At 40.0% G+C, this 24,783-nt stretch overlaps 1 protein-coding gene across 3 annotated transcripts in view; it reads left to right on the top strand.

Annotated features, from left to right (window-relative positions):
- The window catches only part of oxr1.L (oxidation resistance 1 L homeolog), a 308,951-nt gene that overhangs the window by 44,816 nt on the left and 239,352 nt on the right, over positions 1–24,783 (top strand). For all 3 annotated transcript variants that reach the window (XM_041565208.1, XM_041565209.1, XM_041565210.1), the window contains exon 2: positions 16,770–16,835. In XM_041565208.1, coding sequence (XP_041421142.1) covers positions 16,819–16,835 — 17 coding nt within the window. In that variant the 5' untranslated portion in view covers positions 16,770–16,818. The remainder of the gene's footprint in view (positions 1–16,769; positions 16,836–24,783) is intronic.

Below are 24,783 nucleotides of genomic sequence, written 5' to 3' on the forward strand. Positions count from 1 at the left end.
CACCATCTCTCCCTACTATACCTGCTATCCCACAGTCACACTCCCTTCCCAGAGACTATTATCCCACTGTTACTATAGGCACCATCTCTCCCTACTATACCTGCTATCCCACAGTCACACTCCCTTCCCAGAGACTATTATCCCACTGTTACTATAGGCACCATCTCTCCCTACTATACCTGCTATCCCACAGTCACACTCCCTTCCCAGAGACTATTATCCACTGTTACTATAGGCACCATCTCTCCCTACTATACCTGCTATCCCACAGCCACAGACCCTTCCCAGAGACTATTATCCCACTGCTACTATGGGCACCATCTCTCCCTACTATACCTGATATCCCACAGTCACACTCCCTTCCCAGAGACTATTATCCCACTGTTACTATAGGCACCATCTCTCCCTACTATACCTGCTATCCCACAGCCACAGACCCTTCCCAGAGACTATTATCCCACTGCTACTATGGGCACCATCTCTCCCTACTATACCTGCTATCCCACAGTCACACTCCCTTCCCAGAGACTATTATCCCACTGTTACTATAGGCACCATCTCTCCCTACTATACCTGCTATCATCACACACTGCTATACCAGCTACTCCATAGAATACAGTCATGGGCAGTTACCTCATCTGGCAGACTGTTTCATGGGATATAGAACTACTTTCGTAAAAACGAAAAGACAGAACAGGGGCTAACAAACATAATATAGGATGATTGAAAAGGCTTGTAAATAATTCCTACCATATGACTGGCAGTGGAGGTCTACTGGGAAAGTTTGCAGACAGGGATGACCTTCCTTATTCAATGTCATATAAGAAGGTACAAAATACAGAAGTACTGCACTTTGCTGCATTCTGTTCATAGCCTATTAATTTCCCATTGATTAGAAGCTGAGTATATGTCAGAAATGTTAATAACACCTGCGTCTGCTCCAATGAATACAATGAGAATCACATTAACAGTAAATGTAGGGGTCCCCCCTCCTGCTCATTCCATTGAGCAAGTTATGGAGCAGCAGAGGACACTGGCCGGAATGAAGGTCCCTTAGTGCTTTTCAGTTCTGCAAGGGGTAAAGTAAATATCCCTGTTGTATATGTTGCCATGTACAGCAGTTCTATTGGCCCATGCAAACATGCTTAAAAAAACACTGAGCCTTCAGTGCTAATTTATACAGCTAGGTTGGTAACCCTTCACCTGAACCAATTTCATTTATTTTGCCTTCCTAATATAAAGAGTAGAGTAATCTCCTTTCCCAGCAACAGATGCACATTTTGATAGTCTGGGTGGTAAAGACTGAGGATTTTAATGAGGGCTCGTTGTGGAAACCTCTTTATCTTTTTTGTGACATGAAATCAATGACACTCCGTCACCTCCAGAGAAATATCTATCAATCACTCGGCAAAATAAACCTGTAAATCTTACCGAGCAAGCAGCACGCAACATTAAATCTGATCTGCATTTGTAGCAAAGGGATCTGAAATGCACTGCACTCCCTGCATAAATACAACCACAATGATATAAAAGCATTTGCTTCCTTGATAGAAGGAGACCAAACCTCACAACCACCTATTCTTCATGCTGCTCAACATTACCCATAATGCCCAGTCTGATGGGCTAGAAATGGATTTTAATATTATTTCAAAATGTGCCATGATGGAGAAATTGCAGCAGAACTGTTATGTAATAGGAGCTCGACTGATTTACAGGGGAGTTTTCTTAATGAGACAGTTGCACAGGAAAACAGCCTTTATTAGAATTGATGTTTTTGTCTTATGGAAAAGGCCAAGCACTGTTTTAGTTTGACTCTGTGGACTGTACAACAGCAAAACCAAATGTTAACGGCATATTGGAAAATCCATATGATTGTGTGTGAATAATACATATATTTAATCTCTCTCATGTACATTTGTTGACTTAGGTTATTTCTGGAATTATGGTTGGAATGCCCGGGGCACAGTTTTAAATCCTGAAACTGGAACAGGACAACAACTCCCAAAGGGATTCAGTCTGATATTCTGTATCTGTCCCCAATCAGCTGTGAACCAGTAACAACATTCATCCATCATGATAATAGTGTAACTCTTGTATTGTTCTCTGGATCTCTGAAAATTGATTTTTTAGTCCCCCTGCAATTACCTATACTGTGAAGCAGAATTCATTAGCAGCTATTTATTTTGGCCTGTCTCGTGTCTACCTGTAAAGAAGAACCGTTCACCAATTCCGGGGCTATTCATATGGTTTGGTGTGTCACAGGGGGTATTAAATGTTGCATATGCACAAGGGCCCCTGGAGAGATAAGGTGGGTTTCTGATTGTGGTCCTATTCTTTGGATCAGTGATCCCCAAACTTTTTCACCCTTAAGCCACATTCAGATGTAAGAGCAACAAACGTCCCTAAGGGATGCCAAATAAGGGCTGTGATTGGCTATTTAGTAGCTCCTATATGGACTGGTAGCCTACAGGAGGCTCTGTTTTACTGTACACCTAGGTTTTATACAATTGAAACTTGACTCGAAGTCAGGAATTGAAAAATAAGTACCTGCTTTCAGGCCACTGGGAGCAACATCCAAGGGTGATCAATATGTTGCTCCTGAGCCACTGGTTGGGGATCACTGCTTTAGATTGTGTTCTCTCTAAGGTGCATAAGAATGAAATTAACGCTCATAACAATCTGCACAAGTTGAAATTCCTCTGCACTTTATTTAATGAGTGTATTTATCAATGGGTGAACTCTCACTTAGGTCTTTAAAAATCCCATAGAAATGAATAGACAGCAGACTTGCAGGCTCTAAGTTCTCTCTTTGGTAAACGTGCCCCTATGAGTCATTTCCTCACACCTTTGCTCATAGATTTAATTATCCACTCTTTATCAGTTAATGATGTATAATGCATCTCGTAAGAGTATCTCTTATTATCTCTCCCATAATGTAAGGCTTGCTGGCCAATTTGTTTTCTAGATGTTATCTTTTACATATAACGATATATCATTAGCCTTATACCAGCCTTTTGCTGCTGAGCTTCATAGAAGCACTTATAAATATTCTGAAATGGCACTAAAGGTGGCCATAGACGTAACAATTATGATACGTTCGTTTCAATACACATGTGTAGAGCTGAATCGTCAGATATACTCTTGGAAACAATGGAATTCTTTCTGTATCTGATGATTCAGCACTAACAATGGCCCATGTTTGGGTGCCTTCAAAGTCACCCAATATCAAAGTGCCGATATCGGTCGGCTCTTGTCCCACCATACACGCACCGAATATTGTATGAAAATTTGTTTTGTACGATATTATCTGTGCGTCTATGGCCAACTTTACAGGTCTCAGAAAGTATGTAAGGAGTAGACAAGGAGGTAAAATCCAAGGATGGCTGCATTAATTTAAACAGGAATCTACAATGAGAAGGAACAATCCTAAAGAGGAACCTACAGAGATGTAACTCAATACAACCACAGCTGTATAGGGGATAGCTAGGGAGGGTGCTAGAATGAGGGAAGAAGGGCACCTATAAGGAGGCATGGAGGATACATGGAGTAGGATATTGGGGTGTAACTACAGAGGGTCAGAAAGAGTACATGAAGCACCATAGGGATTAGGCATCTAAAAAAGGGAAGGAATGATACATTGATTAGTAAAGTGAAGAAGGGGGTGGAACTGGGATACCAATGAAGAAGGTAGAAAGGATATGTGGGGTAAAACAGAGAAGGCTAGATACTGTGGGGGCAAGAAGGACACATGAATTGATATATGAAGATATATATATAAAGAGAAGGGGAGGGTACATGCAGTAGCATTGTAAGGGCTTCCTGTAGAGGGGCAGAGAGGGGACATAAGTGGCATATTTAGGGGTATCTACTAGGGATGCACCGAATACACTATTTTGGATTCACCCGAACCCCTGAATCCTTCGCGAAAGATTAGACTGAACACCGAATCTGAATCCTAATTTGCGTATGCAAATGCAAATTAGGGGTGGGAAGGGGAAAACATTTATTTATTTTTTATTTCAGTTTGACCGGGCAGAAGGGTTCGCCCAAATCTGAATCCTGCTGAAAAAGACCAAACCCTGGATTCGGTGCATCCCTAGTATCTACAGAGCGGGGAAGGCTGGGTACACATAAAAATATAGTAACTTCCCAAATGGAAAACATCCCATCAGATATATATTTTGTGACAAGCTGGCTGCTTGTACACTCAATTTTTGGGGTGAATTAGTAATGGTAAGCGGGTGAGCGAAGGACAAGAAGCAGAAAGACAGGGACACCATGGCTCTTCAGAGAAAACACAGGTTTATTTTGCAAACTTTTCAACAAAAAGCATTGACAAACAATACATCAGAGTTTCATCATCACACATTCGCCTTTTCACACTTAGGCAGTTTAATCAGACACAGAGGTGACCATTTCAGCAAAAAACATAAATAAAAAAAATAACTCCTGCCCACAGGGTGCTACCTTCACACATTTGCTGAGTTACCTCATTAAACTGGGCCCCTTGTGGACTACCAGCAAAACCAGAGACCCTGGAGGATTCAGGATATTTGTACAGAGAAACCTTTCTCTGTTTAGTAACACTTTTCCTGGAGCTTACCTCTCCTACTGGGGAGAAATTAAAGGAACACACCTTTTTCTCCATCTCTGTGGTCACTGTACAAAACAATATATATATATGCTGTGATTGTTAATAGCAGGAGACTGAAGTTTCGGCTAGTAACTTAGCCTTCTCTTAGGCATTCATTAGACCTGCAAGTGTGACTCTTCCTCTACATTTATTCACAATTCAAACTTTGGAGTGTGTGCACCCAGGCGCATGTGGACTTTTGTTACATGAGTAACAGTTTTCTTTATGTATGTATATGTATATATATATATATATATATATATATATATATATATATATATATATATATATATATATATATATATATATATATACTCTGTCCTTGGCGTCCGCACTCGCTCATCTGGCTGTAACGATTACCAGGTGCAGTGTCAATGTTGAAACAATGTAAATCCAAATGTTGCGACACGCACTCCGGATATTTTCAATGGATTTTATTAAACATCATAAGAAAGGCATCAACGTTTCGGTCCACGGTCTAGGACCATTGTCAAGATGCATATACTCGTATATATATATAATCCATCCAAAAGTCGGCACTCTCGAAAATAGAAATAACTTGCTTGGGTGCAGTATCAAAATTCAAAGTAATAGTCCATTGCATAGAAACCGCACTCACAGGTCTTAAGTATTTTTTTTCTATGCTTTGGACTATATATATATATATATATATATATATATATATATATATATATATATATATATATATATATATATATATATATATATATATATTTGTTTTACTACAAGCTTAGCTCATATTTTATGAAACTTCTACACTGTGCTTATCCTTGTGCGTTAAAGTGCAATTGCATATGTTTAATTCAAATGTAATTATGTAAATAAAATCCTCCAAGGCACAATTTATTGAGTGCATGTATGTAAATCAGATTTAAAGTTAGCTGGAGCCCCAAGGCGAATTAGATTTTTCCAGGGGAAATCTGCACATCTCAGCAGGAGACGCCGAAGTCTAAGAACTAGAAAATTGTTGATGATAGAAATGTTTATGCTGTTTATTGGTGAGACTGCAGGACACAAATGCACCATCTTCCAACTTGGAAATAATCAGCAATAACACACAATTCCCAAATTCATCATTTCTCGCTGAGATGGGTTTGTAAGGACAAGCTACATTGTGACTTAGTTGATAGATAAAGCCCAGGGACTCATAAAGCACCATGATTGAACTCACCCGTGGGTGCTCTTAGGTGGACACAGTTCAGAGCACATATGAATGCAATTCATTAAGGTGCTTGCATCCAAACAGGCTCCTGCACTTCCTATTGGTTATGTCCATCCTTCTGATGAATGGTAAACAACTGTGCCTATTCACACTGAGGAATCTCTACAGATGTGCTCTACACGCTCAATCAAGGAGAGCAGAACCTCTATGAATTGCTATTTTCTGCCACAGAGTGACCTGGTTGGCCAATGTTACTTACAGGTAGTAGAGGTCTGTAAATCTATTAATTCTTTTGTGTTTTGGGTGCTCAAGTACTGGGCCTTGCAGTGCGGCTCAGAGTTCTGTAGCAGTCACCCATACTATAGTCGTTTCAGGTCAATTAAAAAAAATTCATAAATGAGGCATTTGTCTGCCTCCAATTCAGACTAGTTTTGGACAAAAAAATAATATAATAAATAAAAGCCAATAGCTAAATTGCACACAAAAATAGAAACAAAGGCATACTTCATTCAATGCTTCTGCAAAAAATACAAGACTTTTCTTTTATTTATATAAAACAATAGCTAATACTTATATAAAACAATAGCTAAATTGCCTAGATTTTTACATTGCTCATTTAGGGGGTTATTTATCAAACATGCACACACCAAATTTACAGACAGCGCACTCTCAGGAACCACATCAAGGAATCGCATGCTCATTAATTCATCGGTAAAAGAACTTCATTTTATTTATTGAACATATTGACAAACTGTTAACCCTGCGCCATGAGGTCTGACGCGTTTCGTGTCACTGCACTTCATCAGAGACCTCTGTATATCTTATACATACCTTGGGAGTTTGATCCGGTGGTTTAAAGAGGGGCAGGGCCGGAACGAGGGGTAGACAGAGTAGGCACGTGCCTAGGGCGCAAAGCTGGGGGGCGCCTCTGTCGCCTACCCCAAATCCGGTTCCCGACTGTCTGGTTGCTATCGCGTCTTTTTCGTTTCTGCGCATGCGCAAAAACCTTTGCGCAAGCGCACGCGAGTGCAGATTTGCGCATGCGAACGCGAGCGCAGATTCGCGCATGCGCACGAGAGCGCAGATTCGCGCATGCGCACGCCAGCGCAGATTCGCGCATGCGCACGTGAGCGTAGATTCGCTCTTGCGCAAATTCGCACAGGCGCCGCTACTGCCCGGCTTGCCTAGGGCGCCTGGTAAGCGTGGCCTGCTTCTGACATGGGGTCTGGGGCTATGAGCACCCAGGCCATCACTTTTGAAGGGTGAGCTTTAAACCGGTACTGAACTTGTTGCCTAACTTAAAAGTTTACCGCAGGACTCCAAATAACTGGAATCCCAGTAGTAACGCTGAAAATATATGTGGCATTGGTTATTTATCAAAGTCCGAATTTATCTCAGTATTTTCTGCTACAAACTCTGATCAAATCCGCTCAGGTTTTTTACATTTATTTATTATTACATTTTCCCGAAAATGTGCTTTACGGAAAAAAAAAAATCAGATTTTCACGTTTTTCTCAAAACTTCGGGGTATTGCACGAAACCAAGTGCACATCAAAAAATCATTGGGACTTCTACCATTGACTTATATGCAACCTCGACAGGTTTCAGATGCCGGATATTCAGATTCTGACTTTTCCATCCTCAGGGTTTAATAAATTACAAAAAATTTGAAAAAAATGATTTTTTAAAAAGTCTGATTTTATAAAAAAAAAAATCACACGTTTTTTCGTGTTTTTTGCATTTGGAGTTTAGTAAATAACCCCCTAAATGTTACATATATTGATAACAAAGCTCATTTAGGGCCATAATTGTGGTTGTGCAAAAATGGACATAGCGATTGCATGAACAGACATCATTCATTCAAGGAACTTGTGCTTAAAAAGGATCTCCACACTTGCAAGTATTAGTTCCAAGGGTAATAGCACCCATCAAACCAGTCCTAATGACATCAAGATCTGAAAATGACACCATGCCAACTGGAGACCCAACTGATTTAGGCCAAAGGCAGGCTCCAAATGTAGAGGAGAAATACTGCATTTTTGGGGGAAAGAAAACATTGCAAATTGTATTAGAGTTTATAAATGAGCCTTGACATCTCTATTGCAAGATATGCATGATACTGGATTGTGCTCACTTACAAACAGTGATTATATAAACTTACCTGATACCCCAGCAAGTGCTCCTGTTACAGAAATCGTTACCCGCCAGGGGTATTTGTGGAGGAGTATCACTGAGTGAGAAAAAAAAAAGAGAAAACTCCTTTTCTCTTAATGCGCATACACAGTCGAGTGAAAAGATGAACTTTAAGAAACTGGCGGCTTTTTCACTCCACCTTTGCTTTCATCTGCCAGTGGCTACAGAAGAAACAAAAAACAGAAGAAGGCACAGAAACATTTAAAGGAGAACTAAACCCTAAAAATTTCATATTTTATATACTGAACTCCAGCTTGTCAATGGCAACAATGATCCAGGACTTCAAACTTGTGACAGGGGGTCACCATCTTGGAAAGTGTCTGTGACACTCACATGCTCAGTGGGCTCTGAGCAGCTGTTGAGAAGCTAAGCTTAGGGGTCGTCACTAATTATCAAGCAGAAAATGAGGTTGGTCTGTAATATAAGCTGATGCTACAGGTTTGCTAATTATTAAATTCTGATGCTAATTGCACTGGTTTCTGTGCTGCCATGTAGTAATTATCTGTATTAATTACTAATTAAATTGTGACATTTCTATTCTATGTGTACTGTATATTGTGAGTGGGTCCCTAAGCTCAGTAAGTGACAGCAGCACAGAGCATGTGCAGTGAATCAGCAGAAAAGAAGATGGGGAGCTACTGGGGCATGTTTGGAGACACAGATATTTACTGCTAATGGGCTGTGGTTGCCTTGGGCTGGTAGAGAAGCACAACACATAATGTACAACATTTCTAGCTACTTCTTTAGTTAAGATTTAGTTCTCCTTAAACATTTGGACTTTTTCATCCAGAACAAGCCAAAAGAAAACATGGTGGTATGAAATTTGTCAGACATTTACCATGTTCCAATTTCACTAGTCTTAATGCATAATTATAGCTCTGAGCAATGTTGTTCTTCCAAAGACATTTGCTAAAGGAGTAAATGGGATGAGTCAACACAATAAACCATTGCACAAGGTTCCAATTTGTCTTCCTGTTTGAACTGTACAGTAACAATCCCTTTTCTTTGCTGAAGAGTAGAATACCTTTATTTTAACTTTATAATATTTAATTCTTTGTACAGTATTTTCCTAGGCATAAACTGATCAGCTTAAATTCTCTCTCTATGGGCTCAGACCATGAACAGTAAGAGGATGAGACATTCACTGTGTTAAGAAGTGGCAAACCACTAAATGGAAGTATGCTAAGAGGAAGTGGGGCAGGGGCTGTAGGGTGTTAACAAAGAAGCACAGGAAGTGGAAGTATGTGAAGAGGAAGTGGGGCAGGGGAGGAGGCTGCTGGGTGTTAAAGGAATTGTTCAGTATAATAATGAAAACTGGGTAAATAGATAGCCTGTCCAAAATAAAAAATGTTTCTAATATAGTTAGTTAGCCAAAAATATAATGTATAAAGGATGGAGTGACTGGATGTGTAACATAATAGCCAGAGCACTACTTCCTGCTTTTCAGCTCTCTAACTCTGAGTTAGTCAGTAATTTGAAGGAGGACCACATGGGACATAACTGTTCAGTGAGTTTGCAATTGGTCCTCAGCATTCAGCTCAGATTCAAAAGCAACAGTTATCACCCATGTCGCCCTCCCCCAAGTCACTGATTGGTTACTGCCTGGTAACCAATTAGTGGAAAACAAGAGAGCTGCAAAGCAGGAAGTAGTGTTCTGGCTATTATGTTAGACATCCAGTCACTCCATCCTTTATACATAACATTTTTGGCTAACTAACTATATTAGAAACATTTTTTATTTTCCCCCTCAGTGACTTGGGGGAGGGCGACATGGGTGATAACTGTTGCTTTTGAATCTGAGCTGAATGCTGAGGACCAATTGCAAACTCACTGAACAGTTATGTCCCATGTGGTCCCCCTTCAAATTACTGACTAACTCAGAGTTAGAGAGCTGAAAAGCAGGAAGTAGTGCTCTGGCTATTATGTTACACATCCAGTCACTCCAGCCTTTATACATTATATTTTTGGCTAACTAACTATATCAGAAACATTTTTTTATTTTGGACAGCCTCTCTATTTGTCCAGTTTTATTTTCACAATGAACTGTTGGTCCTTTAAGGAAAAAGGACAGGAAGTGGGTGGCCTCTTTCTACTTGGAGACATGATACAAGCAGAATCCTGCCCCCCACACCAAATATAAGGGTGAGGGGATATGTGTGGGTTTTTCTGTGGGTAAGAATTCCATGTGGGGATTTATAGAATATAGATATATAGAATGTTATATATTGTAATTATGTCATGTATTATATTATATTATATACAGCATGATCAAAATACAACATTCTAAAGAGGATGTATAGATATAGTATTGTTCTGTTTGTGCTACAATCTGGACCATTGCAATTCCAGATACTTCTCAATGATTGAGAGCTTGTAATGCAAATTGATCGCCAGAAACGTCTACATATATAACCATGCATTTATCATTGTTGAACCTCATTTAGCCTCCCAGCTCCACAAATTATCTCAATGATCTAATCCATTGATGGTGTCAAATACATCACTTTGATCTACCGCCGCCGAGTTTGATCTAGCGCCTGTGACAGCAATTTATCTAAATCACTGCATAAAATTATATATTGTCCATGGATCGTATTACTGATGTGAGGTGGGTCAACATGGAACAGAAATACATATGGGGATCAATCTTATAGTCTGAAATATTGATATATACGTCGTCTAAAGGATCTATAGATGAGATAAGGGTGGGATTCAGGGTAGGGCAACGGTTGCTGCTTTTCTATGGTCTTCTGCTGTTTCTTCATGAAAAGTGGCATTTGAGAAGGTTAAAACAACCAGACAGCAGTTTCAGATGAACCAAATTTTTGTATATTTGCCGCAATAACAGCAAATAATCTCATCCATAAAGTCATGTTATTAATAATAGCATCCTGATAATCATACCTGCCTGTTTTATAAGCCTCTGTTTATGCCAGTCTCACAGGTCTACTATTTGCTTATTGCATTCTGATATTATAAAAAGTAAAGTTCCCTTTACCAACATTGGGACCATATTATATAACAAAGCCAGAACATGCTGTTAGCAGACTGAATAACACTTTTTTGTTAGGTTGTGGAAGAGAGAACAAATAAATGTATTGCAGCTTCACCTTCAAGATTTTAGAATTTAAAAAGAATTGAATAGGCAGCTCCTCCAGCAAAATCAGTTTATTATACCGACTGAATAACCAGCTTGCTCAAGCAAAAAAATGACCCACATTAATAATGTATGCACTATTTATAGACTGTTTTGTGAATATCAGTTCTATTAGGTGAATTGGGATTTAAAATTTGTTTTGATTTTCTTGGGTGTTTTAAAAAGCATTTCCATTGTTACTATAGACATCATCTCTCCCTACTATACCTGCTATCCCACAGTCACACTCCCTTCCCAGAGACTATTATCCCACTGTTACTATAGGCACCATCTCTCCCTACTATACCTGCTATCCCACAGTCACACTCCCTTCCCAGAGACTATTATCCACTGTTACTATAGGCACCATCTCTCCCTACTATACCTGCTATCCCACAGTCACACTCCCTTCCCAGAGACTATTATCCCACTGTTACTATAGACACCATCTCTCCCTACTATACCTGCTATCCCACAGTCACAGTCCCTTCCCAGAGACTATTATCCCACTGTTACTATAGACACCATCTCTCCCTACTATACCTGCTATCCCACAGTCACACTCCCTTCGCAGAGACTATTATCCACTGTTACTATAGGCACCATCTCTCCCTACTATACCTGCTATCCCACAGTCACACTCCCTTCCCAGAGACTATTATTCCACTGTTACTATAGGCACCATCTCTCCCTACTATACCTGCTATCCCACAGTCACACTCCCTTCCCAGAGACTATTATCCCACTGTTACTATAGACACCATCTCTGCCTACTATACCTGCTATCCCACAGTCACAGTCCGTTCCCAGAGACTATTATCCCACTGTTACTATAGACACCATCTCTCCCTACTATACCTACTATCCCACAGTCACACTCCCTTCGCAGAGACTATTATCCCACTGTTACTATAGACACCATCTCTCCCTACTATACCTACTATCCCACAGTCACACTCCCTTCCCAGAGACTATTATCCACTGTTACTATAGGCACCATCTCTCCCTACTATACCTGCTATCCCACAGTCACACTCCCTTCCCAGAGACTATTAGCCACTGTTACTATAGACACCATCTCTCCCTACTATACCTGCTATCCCACAGTCACACTCCCTTCCCAGAGACTATTATCCACTGTTACTATAGGCACCATCTCTCCCTACTATACCTGCTATCCCACAGTCACACTCCCTTCCCTGAGACTATTATCCAACTGTTACTATAGGCACCATCTCTCCCTACTATACCCGCTATCCCACAGTCACACTCCCTTCCCAGACACTATTATCCCACTGTTACTATAGGCACCATCTCTCCCTACTATACCTGCTATCCCACAGTCACACTCCCTTCCCACAGGCTATTATGAACCAATAAAAAAAAGAGAATGACATAGTTATAAGTCATCTTGTTACCCCAAAAATTGCCCCACTGGCCAAACAATCTAATCCGTAGAGAAAAAAAATAAAATAAATAAATATATATATATATATATATATTTATATATATATATTACATTGAAATCAATTGTGTGCATTATTCTTTTATAAATAGGTTACCTGGAGATTTTACATGCAGAATTCCACTAGACTATCAGAGAGGACTCGGTATGGGCATAAAAGGAAAAGTAGCTAGGCTAATCCCATGCATGTGACCTATATAACTATAGACCTTAAGGCATATTAAAGGATAAGGAATGGATTCAAACTAAGTCAGTGAACCTCAGCAACCTCTGACAGGTTATGGTGTCATTCTCTTACGCTGTATGTTATTTGATTAGGATGTGCGCAATCCAATCTGAGTGCATACAAGTAAAATAGAAGGAAGGTTTGTATATGTGTGTAATGAGAGCAAAAAAGTGCATGATTCGTTTAATTAAATCATGCCAATTACTTTTGTGGGACAATATTTTAATGTATGTAAAATATCACAGAGGAATACTATAAATTCCTAGTGGATCCACTTTCAAGTCCAGACCCATAGGTTCTGAATTCCCTCAATTAGGGCAAATTTCCAGATCAGAGGAATCCTCAAAAGGGGGCATTCTGCATTCGGATTTCATGCTAATGTCTGTGTAAAAGATGGCAGCTATTACGGCAATGTTTTAATGCAATGTGAAAAAGGTCTGCATAAACAGACAGAAGGCATATACATGCTGTTACATATTTAAGGCAACTAAAAGGAAGATAATTGCTCACTTAAGTAGAATCTATTCTTTTCAAAGAAATTAAAAATCCATAAGGCACCAAAAAAATTGGATCCAGAGCATTAGCACTAGGAGTTGTAGACTCAAACGTATTTATAATGCATTAAGTTGCTGGGAACGGTTTAAGAAAAAATACTATGTTTACATGAATAAAAGATGGAAGTACCTAAATGCTTGTGTGTCTGCGTTCCTATAGTGTGCGCGTGGGTGTATATGAAATGAAATGTGTATGTGTGTATAGAGTATGACATGAGCGCTCACGTGTGTGTATAATGTGTGCGAGGAGCAACGAGTGCATTTATTATGATACAAAAGAGCTCCTCTTGGTGAGCGCACAGCTAATTTGCTGGAAAATCTGCAAGTGAATGTGCCTTTTAAGTTAGAAAAGTGTATTGCTATATTTCTTAGCAATAATAATATGCCCTGGATGACAGGGATTTGCTCAGATCCATCTTAGACAGAATTGAACTCTTAAGTCTCCTTTCTGACATTAGCCCAGCAAAGAGGCTTACATAACAACTCTTCTTTCTGTGTTTATTTTCCTCCTGTGGGTTACTATGTAGAATTAAAGCCCATTACATTCTGAGTTCATTCCATGCATTGGTTGTGTTCAAAATAGAGATGGGATTTAGACATAGTCAGGGGCAGAGGAAGACAATGCAGGAGGCTTAGCAACAGATCTGGTTGAACATCCCTGTGTGTGTGTATATATTTATACAGGTATGGGATCCGTTATCTGGAAACCTGTTATCCAGAAAGCTTCAAATCAGCCATTTCCCGTAGACTCCCTTATATTCAAATAATTAAAATTTTTCAAAATGTTAACATGATGTCCTTTTTCTCTGTAATAATAAAACATTACCTTGTACTTGATCCCAAGTAAGATATAATTAATCCTTATTGGAGGCAACACAATTCTATGATTTTTTAGTTGACTTAAGTTATGGAAATGAACTGAAATTACAGAAACATCTCTTGGGTGGAAAACACCAGGTCCCGTGCCTTCTGTATAACAGGTCCTGTTATATATAAATATATGTGTATATTATTTATTATATTTATTTATATGGGAATATTTATTGTGTATTTTGACATGGCTTTGGATCTTTCAAGGGCCGAGCAAACAAGCCAACATGATTGATCTCAGCTATGTGTGGGCAGGTTACTAAACAGGATCTGCATTATGTTATAAAAAGCATAATAGGGCAAATTCACTAACCTCCGAAAATGTGTCACTGACGGCTTCGCCATGTGTAGATTCGCCAGGACAGCACCAATTCACTAAAATTGCATCCAGTGCTCCAAACGCTGGCGAAGTTGCGCTATCGCTACTGCGCCAAGTGAAGCGAAGTTGCGCTAGCGTTGGCTAATTTTCATACGGTGGGAAGTTAAAGTACAATGGACGTATATGTTGCAACAGATACATTACACTACACAAGCCTGGGAAACCTTAATAGAATAAAGTTGTTATATTGCCCTACACATGAGCCCAGTGTATAGTTTATGTGCCATATGTTAGGAAATGTAGGGGGGAAGCCGGTTACCCCAAAAAAAATTTACGCTATTTTTCAGCCTATCACCCTGAAAAATTAAAAGTTGCCAGCGTTTTTTGGGTCTTAGAAAAATTTTCAACTATTTTTTTAGGAAGTCCCATCTACGCTATTGCACTTCGCCTGGTCTGAGGAGGCGAAGGCAAGTCTGGTAACGTTCAGTAAAATCTGCATCTTAGTGAATTTGCGTAGTTACGTCCATTCGCCAGGCCAATTCTTCAGGTGTTAGGGAGCGAAGTACCGCTAGAGTTCTATCTCCTTCGCTAGCGAAGTTACGCCAGTGATCATTAGTAAATCTGCGAAGTACTGAAATGATGTCACTCTGGCGAATTTTCATCCGCATTAGTCACTTCGCCCTTTAGTAAATTTGCCCCAATGTTTGTTCAGGTGCAGTGATCCATAGCAACCATTCAGTGGCATAACTATAGAAGAAGAAGACCCCACAGTCGCAGGGGGTCACGGACTTTGGGGTCTGCTTCCTCTATAGCTAATAACCCCGTCAGCCGCCCTTTTACTGGCGAGGAAGGGGGTGCAAGTTGGGGAGGGGTGGAGGCGGGATGGGAAGTGGGCGGGAGGATGTGGATCGGAGTGCGCTAGGCCCCTTTGAATATTTTTCTGCAGGAGGACCCGGCGCACTCTAGTTACTACAATGCAACCATTGCGATGTTACGCTACCTACTGATTGCCATAGGTGACTAGATCTGGAGCAAACTTTTCACCTTTTATTGCATAACACCTTATAATACACAAAAGCCATGAATATCCTGTAAATTATATCCTTATAAACGGTGAGTAGTGATGTCATCAGTTATAAACGGTGAGTAGTGATGTAATTTCTGTCACATGACTCACTAAAATTTGTGTATTATAATAAATAAAGTACCCCCAGTTGTAAAATATGAGGATATTAGAAGTTACCTCGGAGTTCCATGACCTGTATAAAAACACTCGGCCTTCGGCCTCGTGTTTTTATATGGTCATGAAACTCCTCGGTAACTAATAATATCCTTATATTTTACAAGAGGGGGTACTTTATTCACTATATATCCAGTCAATGTCAGATAATGAACTGACCTACATTATGCTGCAAAGCCTATAGCTACTACTTTAATGAGTTTACAGATTATTTGGGCCAGTAGGACGCCCTGCATCTACTGAGGCTAATACTTTATTTATAGGGCACGAGTCATAAATATAAATTATCCAGGGGTGAAACAGGTCCTTCTGCCAACGCATCAAAATCCAGTCCAATGCTCTCAGCTGCCTTTACTTCCAGGGCCTATCACCCCATACTTTACCTCTGGGGAATATCTAAATTTTCAATAGTGTTTTATACCAGCCCAGATCAGGAAATGAGATTTTTATGCACCATGTTCTAGAAAAATACATCCGCCAACTTTGCATTTTTGTTAAATTCCTACTTGTTTTGGTTTTAAAACTCAATAAAAACATTTACATGAAAAATACATCTGCGTTCTTCAATAGAAGTATATGTGAGATATCATTGAACTAAATCTTCCAGCTTTGGTTGATGGTCACTACGGAGTGGTGTTATAGTGATGAAACTCAGCAAGGGGTGAAATATAATATATGGGTGTGAAAACAATCTTGTATACTGTTAGAGATTTGTATTCTTAATAATAGTGAGGAAAGGGGATGGTAGAAATAAATTATAATAGGAAGAATTGTGCATTCCCTTAATTGTTATTTTCCCCCAAAACTATGATTAACTTTAATAAATGGGTAAAACACAATAAACCCCATTTCAGCTATTCACCTGTCATATTAGATACATCTTACTAACATGATCATTATATATTTCCTGCAGGCAGGTTTTTATGTAATGTCTTTGTGTCATTTTACAGGAAGACAGGAGAACACAAGCTGTGGATGTAAGAGGAACCATCTCTCAGAATGTTCAGCACCAGAAGGTCTGTTTATCGAATTACATATTTGTACATCATTTTTCATTTTTAAATAAACCGTATTAAAATAAATAGATGGCACCAGTTAAAGGGAAACATTCTAAATCTTCATAATTTATCCCTTGGAAAACCAGGGGCATGTTCATTTATGATTGGGATTACTGAGCCCTGGAATTGCGGTGTGGGAGCTGCTTGTATATGATGCTGAAACGTACCGTATATACTCAAGTATAAGCCGTCCCGAGTATAAGCCGAGGTACCTAATTTTACCTCCAAAAACTGGGAAAGCTTATTGACTCAAGTATAAGCCTAGGGTGAGAAATGCAGCAGCTTCTGGTAAGTTTCAATCAAAAAATTGAGGGTTTCTGCTCCCATTGGAGGTGCCGGCGTCTCGTTTTTGGATGCCGGCGACCATTCTTGGACGCTGGTGAATATTCTTGGAGACTATTCTTGGACGCCGGCGACTATTCTTGGAAGCCGGCAACTATTCTTAGATGACGGCGACTATTCTTAGAGGCCGCGACCGTTTTTGCACTTGACCCCAGTATAAGCCGAGGTAGAGTTTTTCAGCATATTTTGGGGGCTGAAAAACTCGGCTTATACTCGAGTATATACGGTATATAGATTTATAGAGTTTTATTGCTCAACAGCCTTAAGGCCATAGCCAGGCTAAATATCAAGTTATCAAACTGAATCGCCCATTGGGCATCCACAGATTGGATGGGTATTGTACAATTAGGCTGTGTAGGTATAGAAAAAGATGTTGTTCCATGTGCCATTTATAGAACTTGAAAGAAGTTGAATTAAAGTGGCTTTATTGGTTAATTGGACAGATTACTCTTTAAAAAATGGCCTTTCCTCACAGGGCCGGAATTACACAGTGGGCGCCCCTAGACCCACTGCCGTTTGTCGCCCCTGTCCCCTCCCCTTTATTCGGGCAAATTTTCATCATCTGGAAAATTCCCATTGGTGCACGGGAAATTTAAAACATTATTGTATCTCCAGAGTATCCCCAGTGTTTATGAACCAATGTGGGTGTGGTTGGGCAGCATATCGCCCCCCTAAAATCCTGCCGCCCTAGGCCGGGGCCTTGGTGCCGTTTCCACAAATCAGGGCCTTTTTTAAAAGATGTGACATGGGATATACCAATAGAATTAAAGATGTTGTTCACTTTTGAGTTTGATATTTGATATTGAGTTTTGATATTGATTTAGAGAGTGATATTCTGAGACAACTTACAATTGTTCTTCATTTTTTTTATTTGTGGCTTTTGAGTTATTCAGCTTTTTATTCAGCAGCTCTCCAGTTTGCAGTTTCAGCAGTCTGGTTGCTGGGGTAAAAATCAGCCTAGCAACCAGGCATAGATTTGAATTAGAGACTGGAATATGAATAGGAGAGGCGTGACTATTATCTGATGGGATGGAGCCTAATCATGCTACAATAGTCACATAGGCTAAGGGCAGAGACACACGATAAGATTTGGTGAGATTAGTCGCCCGGCAACAAATCTCCTCTTCTTCGGGGCAACTAATCTCCCCGAACTGCCTCCCGCCGGCTAGAATGTAAATCGCTGGAGGGATGGCACTGGGAGCGCTTCGTTTTCCGAAATCACCCGCAGTTGCCTCATGAGGAATTATAGCCAGCGGGAAGGCAGGGGAAAGAAGTTCGTGGAGATTAGTCACCCCGAAGAAGAAGAGGAGATTTTTTGCCGCGCGACTAATCTCTCCGAATCTGAGTGTGTGTTTCTGCCCTAATACTGCCCAATTGGAAGACAATTACCCAGTCATCAATACTTATAGCTGCAGCAAGTTGACATTCTCCAATGTCTGTAGCTGTAGTAGAGCCTAAGGCAAAATGTAATGGAAGTAGGCTTGTGGCTGTCTATACATAAATGACTCCCCAGGGACAAGTTTATTGATATGCAAGAGCCGGTTCTTGATTTAGATGTGCAATTGTGTATTAACACCAGATCTTATGAGGAAAAAGTGTTCTTCGGTGGTACTAAAGCTCAAGGTAAATATCTATATCATACTGCATCGGCTTAATAGGTTTATTGACGTCTGAAATAGGCTGTAAATGTAGAAATATAGGCCTTTTTAATATCAGGGATGTCATTTTGCTAATGCAAAACAATGTTGTCTGTGCGTCTAAACAGATTCCTCTAGAATGCTTATCTGAATTTGGTCAATTTCACATCTTACATGTAATCAAGGCTAAAGGACCAGCGGCAACGAAAAGGGCTTTATTTGCATTAAATGCTCGGCACTTGATAAAATGGTTTGATTCTTTGAGCAGCTACTGTTAATTGTAGATAAATTGTACAGAGGAGGCTCCTATTTAGAGAACATTTTACATGGCAGATAACATCTGGGCTGTTTATGCAGATAACACTGGTTCTAATACTGAAGAGCTGATAAACAGGAGTCAAATGTCCTTCATGGCTTTCAGCACTCATAGAGAATACAAACGGGGGAAAGTTAGTTTTATAAAAATACTACTGTGGCTGACAAATATATTTTCATGCAGGATGGTAGGTTTGAAAGAATCTATAAATTGTGTATTCATTTTTAGATTTTCTGAGCCCTTATACACGACTATGGGAAGCATTTATGTCTGGCACAAGAAGCAGATTGCAGGCAGACCCAGACAGAAACACCAGAGCACTAAAAGTTGCAAAGGCACAAGACTAAGGGGCATATTTACTAAAGTCTTCATTTTCTCCTTGACTAAACTTCACCAAAGTTTTCCCTGAACTTGCCAGGCAGGTGTATTTTCACAACACATTTCATATTTACTATAAATCATTAGTACGCTGCTTCAAGAGAAATGCAGTGAATTTTCTTTTGGAATAAATTTTAGTATTTGTTATGATTCTCTTTTAAGGACATTGGGTGTTGTTCTAATAAAACACTTTTGGGGGAATGTAATAAAAGTCGGTAACAGAAAGAAAATATTCCCAATACGAAAAGCTATACTTTTGTGCGAACAAATTTGACTTTGTGCAAATGTAATATTTCTTTTGCGAACCCAGAAACGGTTTAGCGACCACTTCCGACAGAAGGTTTGTGAATTTCATAGTTTGCGGCAGTGCGCAGTGAATGTAATAAAACTTCTTACTGAAAAAGTTGGAATGTTTGCTCCAAAAGATTACGACACCTTCAAGCTCTTCTTAAAAGTGGGTAATGCGCAATTAGAATTTACAATGCACAATTACAATTCACAACCCAATAACAGTTTTTGGGTCAGGGCACACAGGCAGATTCAGGGAGATTAGTCGTTCGGCGACAAATCTCCTCTTCTTCGGGGCGACTAATCTCCCCGAACTGCCTCCCCGTAGGCTAAAATCTAAATCGCCAGTGGGATGGCACGCGGGTCGATTAGTTTTCTGAAGTCACCTGAAGTTGCCTTACGAGGAAACTTTGGGCGACCTCGGAAAAACAAACCGATCCGAGTGCCATTTACATTTTAGCCGACGGGAAGGCAGGGGAGGCAGTTTGGGGAGATTAGTCGCCCCGAAGAAGAGGAGATTTGTCGCCAGGCGACTAATCTCCCTGAATCTGCCTGAGTGCCCTGACCCTAAGGAAGAGTATAACATTGCGAATTGTGCAATTTATGTATATTGTTTTGCTCTTTGCTACTTTTATTACATTCCCTCATTTGAAACATTTTGAACTTTTTGAAATATTTTGAACACTAAAGGGTTCACAGAGCATTATGGGTAATGGAGACAAATGTTTGGGACCCTTCTCTCCCTGTGGGTATTTAACACGTGCATGTATTTATACTTAATTATAGGCTTGACAAAGGACTGGGGTAAAGCCCGAAACGTGGCAAATGGCACTTGATTACAAGATTTTTTACTTTTTTCAAACATTACCAGAGGGCTGCTGTTGTTTTATTGATTTCCACCAGGCCCGGACTGGCAATCTGTGGGTTCTGGCTAGGGCTGCAACCTTTTGCAAATTTTTTTTTCTGGCTGGTGGCGGGCGGGTACAAAAGGGGCGTGGTGTGACGTCAAAGGGGCGGAGTTGTGCCGCAAAGGGACGGGGCCAGGACAAAAACCGAAGGACAAGCTACGTTTACAGGGGATGGGGGGTGGGCCAAGGGGTCTTTTTAAGGGTATTACAAATTTACCGGCAGCTACATTGCCGGTAAATTTGTAATACCGGCCCCGGCATTGGCAGGTGTTTTACCGGCTAGGCCGGTAAAATACCAGCCGGGTGGCAACCCTAGTTCTGGCAAATGCCAGAGGGGCTGCTATAAGGTCCCATAATCAGTATTTAGTGGTGAGGGCTGTTTGGGCCTCTATGTGGGCTGATTGGGCCTCTGTGTACCTGAAATGGCAGGGTCTATTTTAATTCTCAGTCCGGATCTGATTTCCACCCTGGTAGAGGGTACATCTTGCACCTGGGGCTGCAAAGAGCTATTTTTCTACTGTGTAGCACAGATCAAATGAAGTGAGACTAAAGGCTCCTGATCATCCATCACCAATGTTTGGTATACCTACTAGCAAATCATTCATAAATAGTGCACCATCTATTTTTAGGCTGTAGTGTCACTTAACTAAAAAATATGAATCGTTATCATGTATGAACCCCATCATCAGTGCAAGTCTAATTGTGCTATCGCTATTTAATCTGTGATACCTTGGATTTTCTGTACAATTTCATGGCAAGTGTTATAAAATCACACTGAATGTTAAATACCCTGCTGTTTTCTTATTCTGAAAGAACCTGCATTGCATAATTGCCAGTACTGAAAGAAAAAAAGTTCCAGGGAAGCTTCACATCTGCCTGTGAACTGTATAGGGAAGCATTACTTTAATAGTATGGAACGCAAGCATGCAAACATACTGTATAGGAGCCTTGAAAACTTGTTTGTAGGGGGGCCCAGGCACCAACCATTATGCCACTGATGGGATGCCTTCTAATTATGACTGTAATTCTATTATGAGCCTTTGTAAAGAAAGAATAAGCAAATATTAATCTGCCCCATAGATGCCTAGGAATGATATTATGCCTGGAATATACTCCTAGCCTAGCATATTAAATAGTTGACCACCTTCCCATAATCCAGAGATTATGATTTAATTAAACAAGTTTTGTTGATCTGTTTGACCTTCACTCCAAGCTGAACAATAGGGGGTGCTCAGGTTACACAATCATGGGTGTAAAATGGCTAATATCAAACAATCTGATAAAAAAAATAATGCATGTAAACTGCAAATGCTGCACAATTTTACATTATGGTCTATGGTAGGGTATATGTTCCCTTAAACTCATGGCAGACACAGAATGACACCCAACTTAACCAAGTTCAGGGAGCTATGATTCTTCTAGACCAGGGGTCCACAACCCTTTTTACCCATAGGCCACATTCAAATGTAAAAAGAGTTGGGGAGCAACACAGGCATGACAATAGTTCCAGTGGGTGCTAAATAAGGTTATTTGGTAGTCCCTATGTGGACTGGCAGCCTACAGGAGGCTCTGTTTGGACATAAATCTGTTTTTATGCAACTAAAACTTGCCTCCAAGCCTGGAATTCAAAGAGGTTGGTGAGCAAAAGACCTGTACTTCTTTGCCTATCACTTATATTCTAAAAATACTAGACAATGTAAGGGATATCAACATAGGTTTTTAATTGTATGTTTTTAATGTATGGCAGCCTGCCACCTTTTAACTTTCCTATAAATGTAGGTCAGATTAAAGGGCCGATTTGTTAAAGACTAAACTGAAGAATCCAGAAGGTTCAGAAGGAATCCAGCAGTTCTTTTCCCTCTTACCGGGATCTGCAATGTACAAGGGGTGGCAAAAAAAGTCGCTCTTGGTAACTTTGAGAGAGTTATTAAACCTTCGTCTTGAAGTGCAAAGAGTGCTCTCGGCATTAGCGGTGTAGCCCCCCCGGACCCGCTCTTTGGCGGGATAGAATTGCCGTTTGCTCTTATGCTACTTCTGTAACTGTTTTCCAGATAGACAGGATATTATTAATGAAGTCATGCATTTAACAAAGCAAAGTATTGTGTTCATTTGCCTGAATGTGTTTTGACTGCTTACAGACATTTATTTTCAGTAGGGTATTAGTGCTCGGTGCAGCACAGTAGCAGCACTAAGCATTAACACCCATCTGGATAGTTAATCTGATAAAAATCACATTGTAAAAAGATATTTTCAGTGCTGGAACTAATCATTCTAATGTGGAAAATCAACTGTTTGATGTAAATAATGGGTGCTGTTTTATAGAGCAGTAACTCTCTTTTATGTAACCATTACTGATCATGAATAAATTGGCCCCTAAATGCTAGTATTACACACACAGATACAACAATACATTTTGTTACAGTTAAAGAACTCTAGTTAAGGTTTTCCACTGTCGTTTTTTTTTCTAATTTATTTGCTTGTAAAGAATTAAGTTGCACTTAGGATATTTCATTGGATTGGGCTTTACTGGCAGATGAATTCATTACTAAATGGAAAGGTCAGTGTGTTTACAAGATTTCTAGAGTGTTCTATAATTCATTGGCCATGTAGAGTTTTTCAAGTCTTAACAAGTATGTAAGTTGGCAAAGGCTTTTTTTATTGCATGACAATATTGTATTCTGTAGTAGGAAAGTGATTTAAAGAGAAACACGGAAGGGTAAATGGTTGAGTTTACTCCCTCATATTTAAGGAATTCCTCTGTTTAAATTGAAAATATATTCAAAATAGTAGTTTAATATATCTACGCTGTTTTAGACTGGCAATACAATTATATAGCATTTTGTTTTTGTTTAAAGGGATACTGTCATGGGAAAAAAAAAATTTCCAAAATGAATCCATTAATAGTGCTGCTCCAGCAGAATTCTGCACTGAAATCCATTTCTCAAAAGAGCAAACAGATTTTTTTATATTCAATTTTGAAATCTGACATGGGGCTAGACATTTTGTCAATTTCCCAGCTGCCCCAAGTCATGTAACTTGTGCTCTGATAAACTTCAATCCCTCTTTACTGCTGTACTGCAAGTTAGAGTGATATCACCCCTCCCTTTCCCCCCCAGCAGCCAAATAAAAGAACAATGGGAAGGTAACCAGATAACAGCTCCCTAACACAAGATAACAACTGCCTGGTAGATCTAAGAACAACACTCAATAGTAAAAATCCAGGTCCCACTGAGACACATTCAGTTACATTGAGAAGGAAAAGCAGCAGCCTGCCAGAAAGCATTTCTCTCCTAAAGTGCAGGCACAAGTCATATGACCAGGGGCAGCTGGGAAATTGACAAAAAGTCTAGCCCCATGTCAGATTTCAAAATTGAATATAAAAAAATCTCTTTGCTCTTTTGAGAAATGGATTTCAGTGCAGAATTCTGCTGGAGTAGCACTATTAACTGATTCATTTTGAAAAAACTTTTTTTTCCCATGACAGTATCCCTTTAAAGAAAAAATTTTCTGCATATTTAGTAAGTGGGAGTTGGAATACTATACAGTGTCCCCATCCCTATCACTAACTTGAACATTATTTAAAAGCCAAGGGCCACAAGAGAGCAGCATCCCTTAATGCTTATGCAGAGAGCACTTCTTTACATACAGTAGTCTGACTGCACCCTGCACCTTTTGCCAAGGAAGAAATCTAGATTGAGATGTAGAATGCAGCAATGGTGGGTGCAAGTCCATAGGGCAAGTGACAATAACTTGTTGTGGCCTGTGTCCTCTGCCATTCCTTTACTTGCACACATTCGGAATCCCAAAACTCAGAACAGACACCAAGGTTCCGGCCACGGCTCACTCTTCTGCCTATAACAGCTGCCTTTCACGTCAGGAGGAGCCCTTCACTACTCGGATGCCACCAGGACCAAGTGAGAGAACCAAGGTGAGAGTTCTGGGCAGGCAAAGGAACCTGAACGTGTGACAGGAGTAAAAGCAAAGCGTAGTCAAGGATACAGCCCGGGTCAATAACCAGGAGCAAGCACTCCACTTCA

This window comes from Xenopus laevis, chromosome 6L (genome assembly GCF_017654675.1).
Source record: "Xenopus laevis strain J_2021 chromosome 6L, Xenopus_laevis_v10.1, whole genome shotgun sequence".
Taxonomy (NCBI): domain Eukaryota; kingdom Metazoa; phylum Chordata; class Amphibia; order Anura; family Pipidae; genus Xenopus; species Xenopus laevis.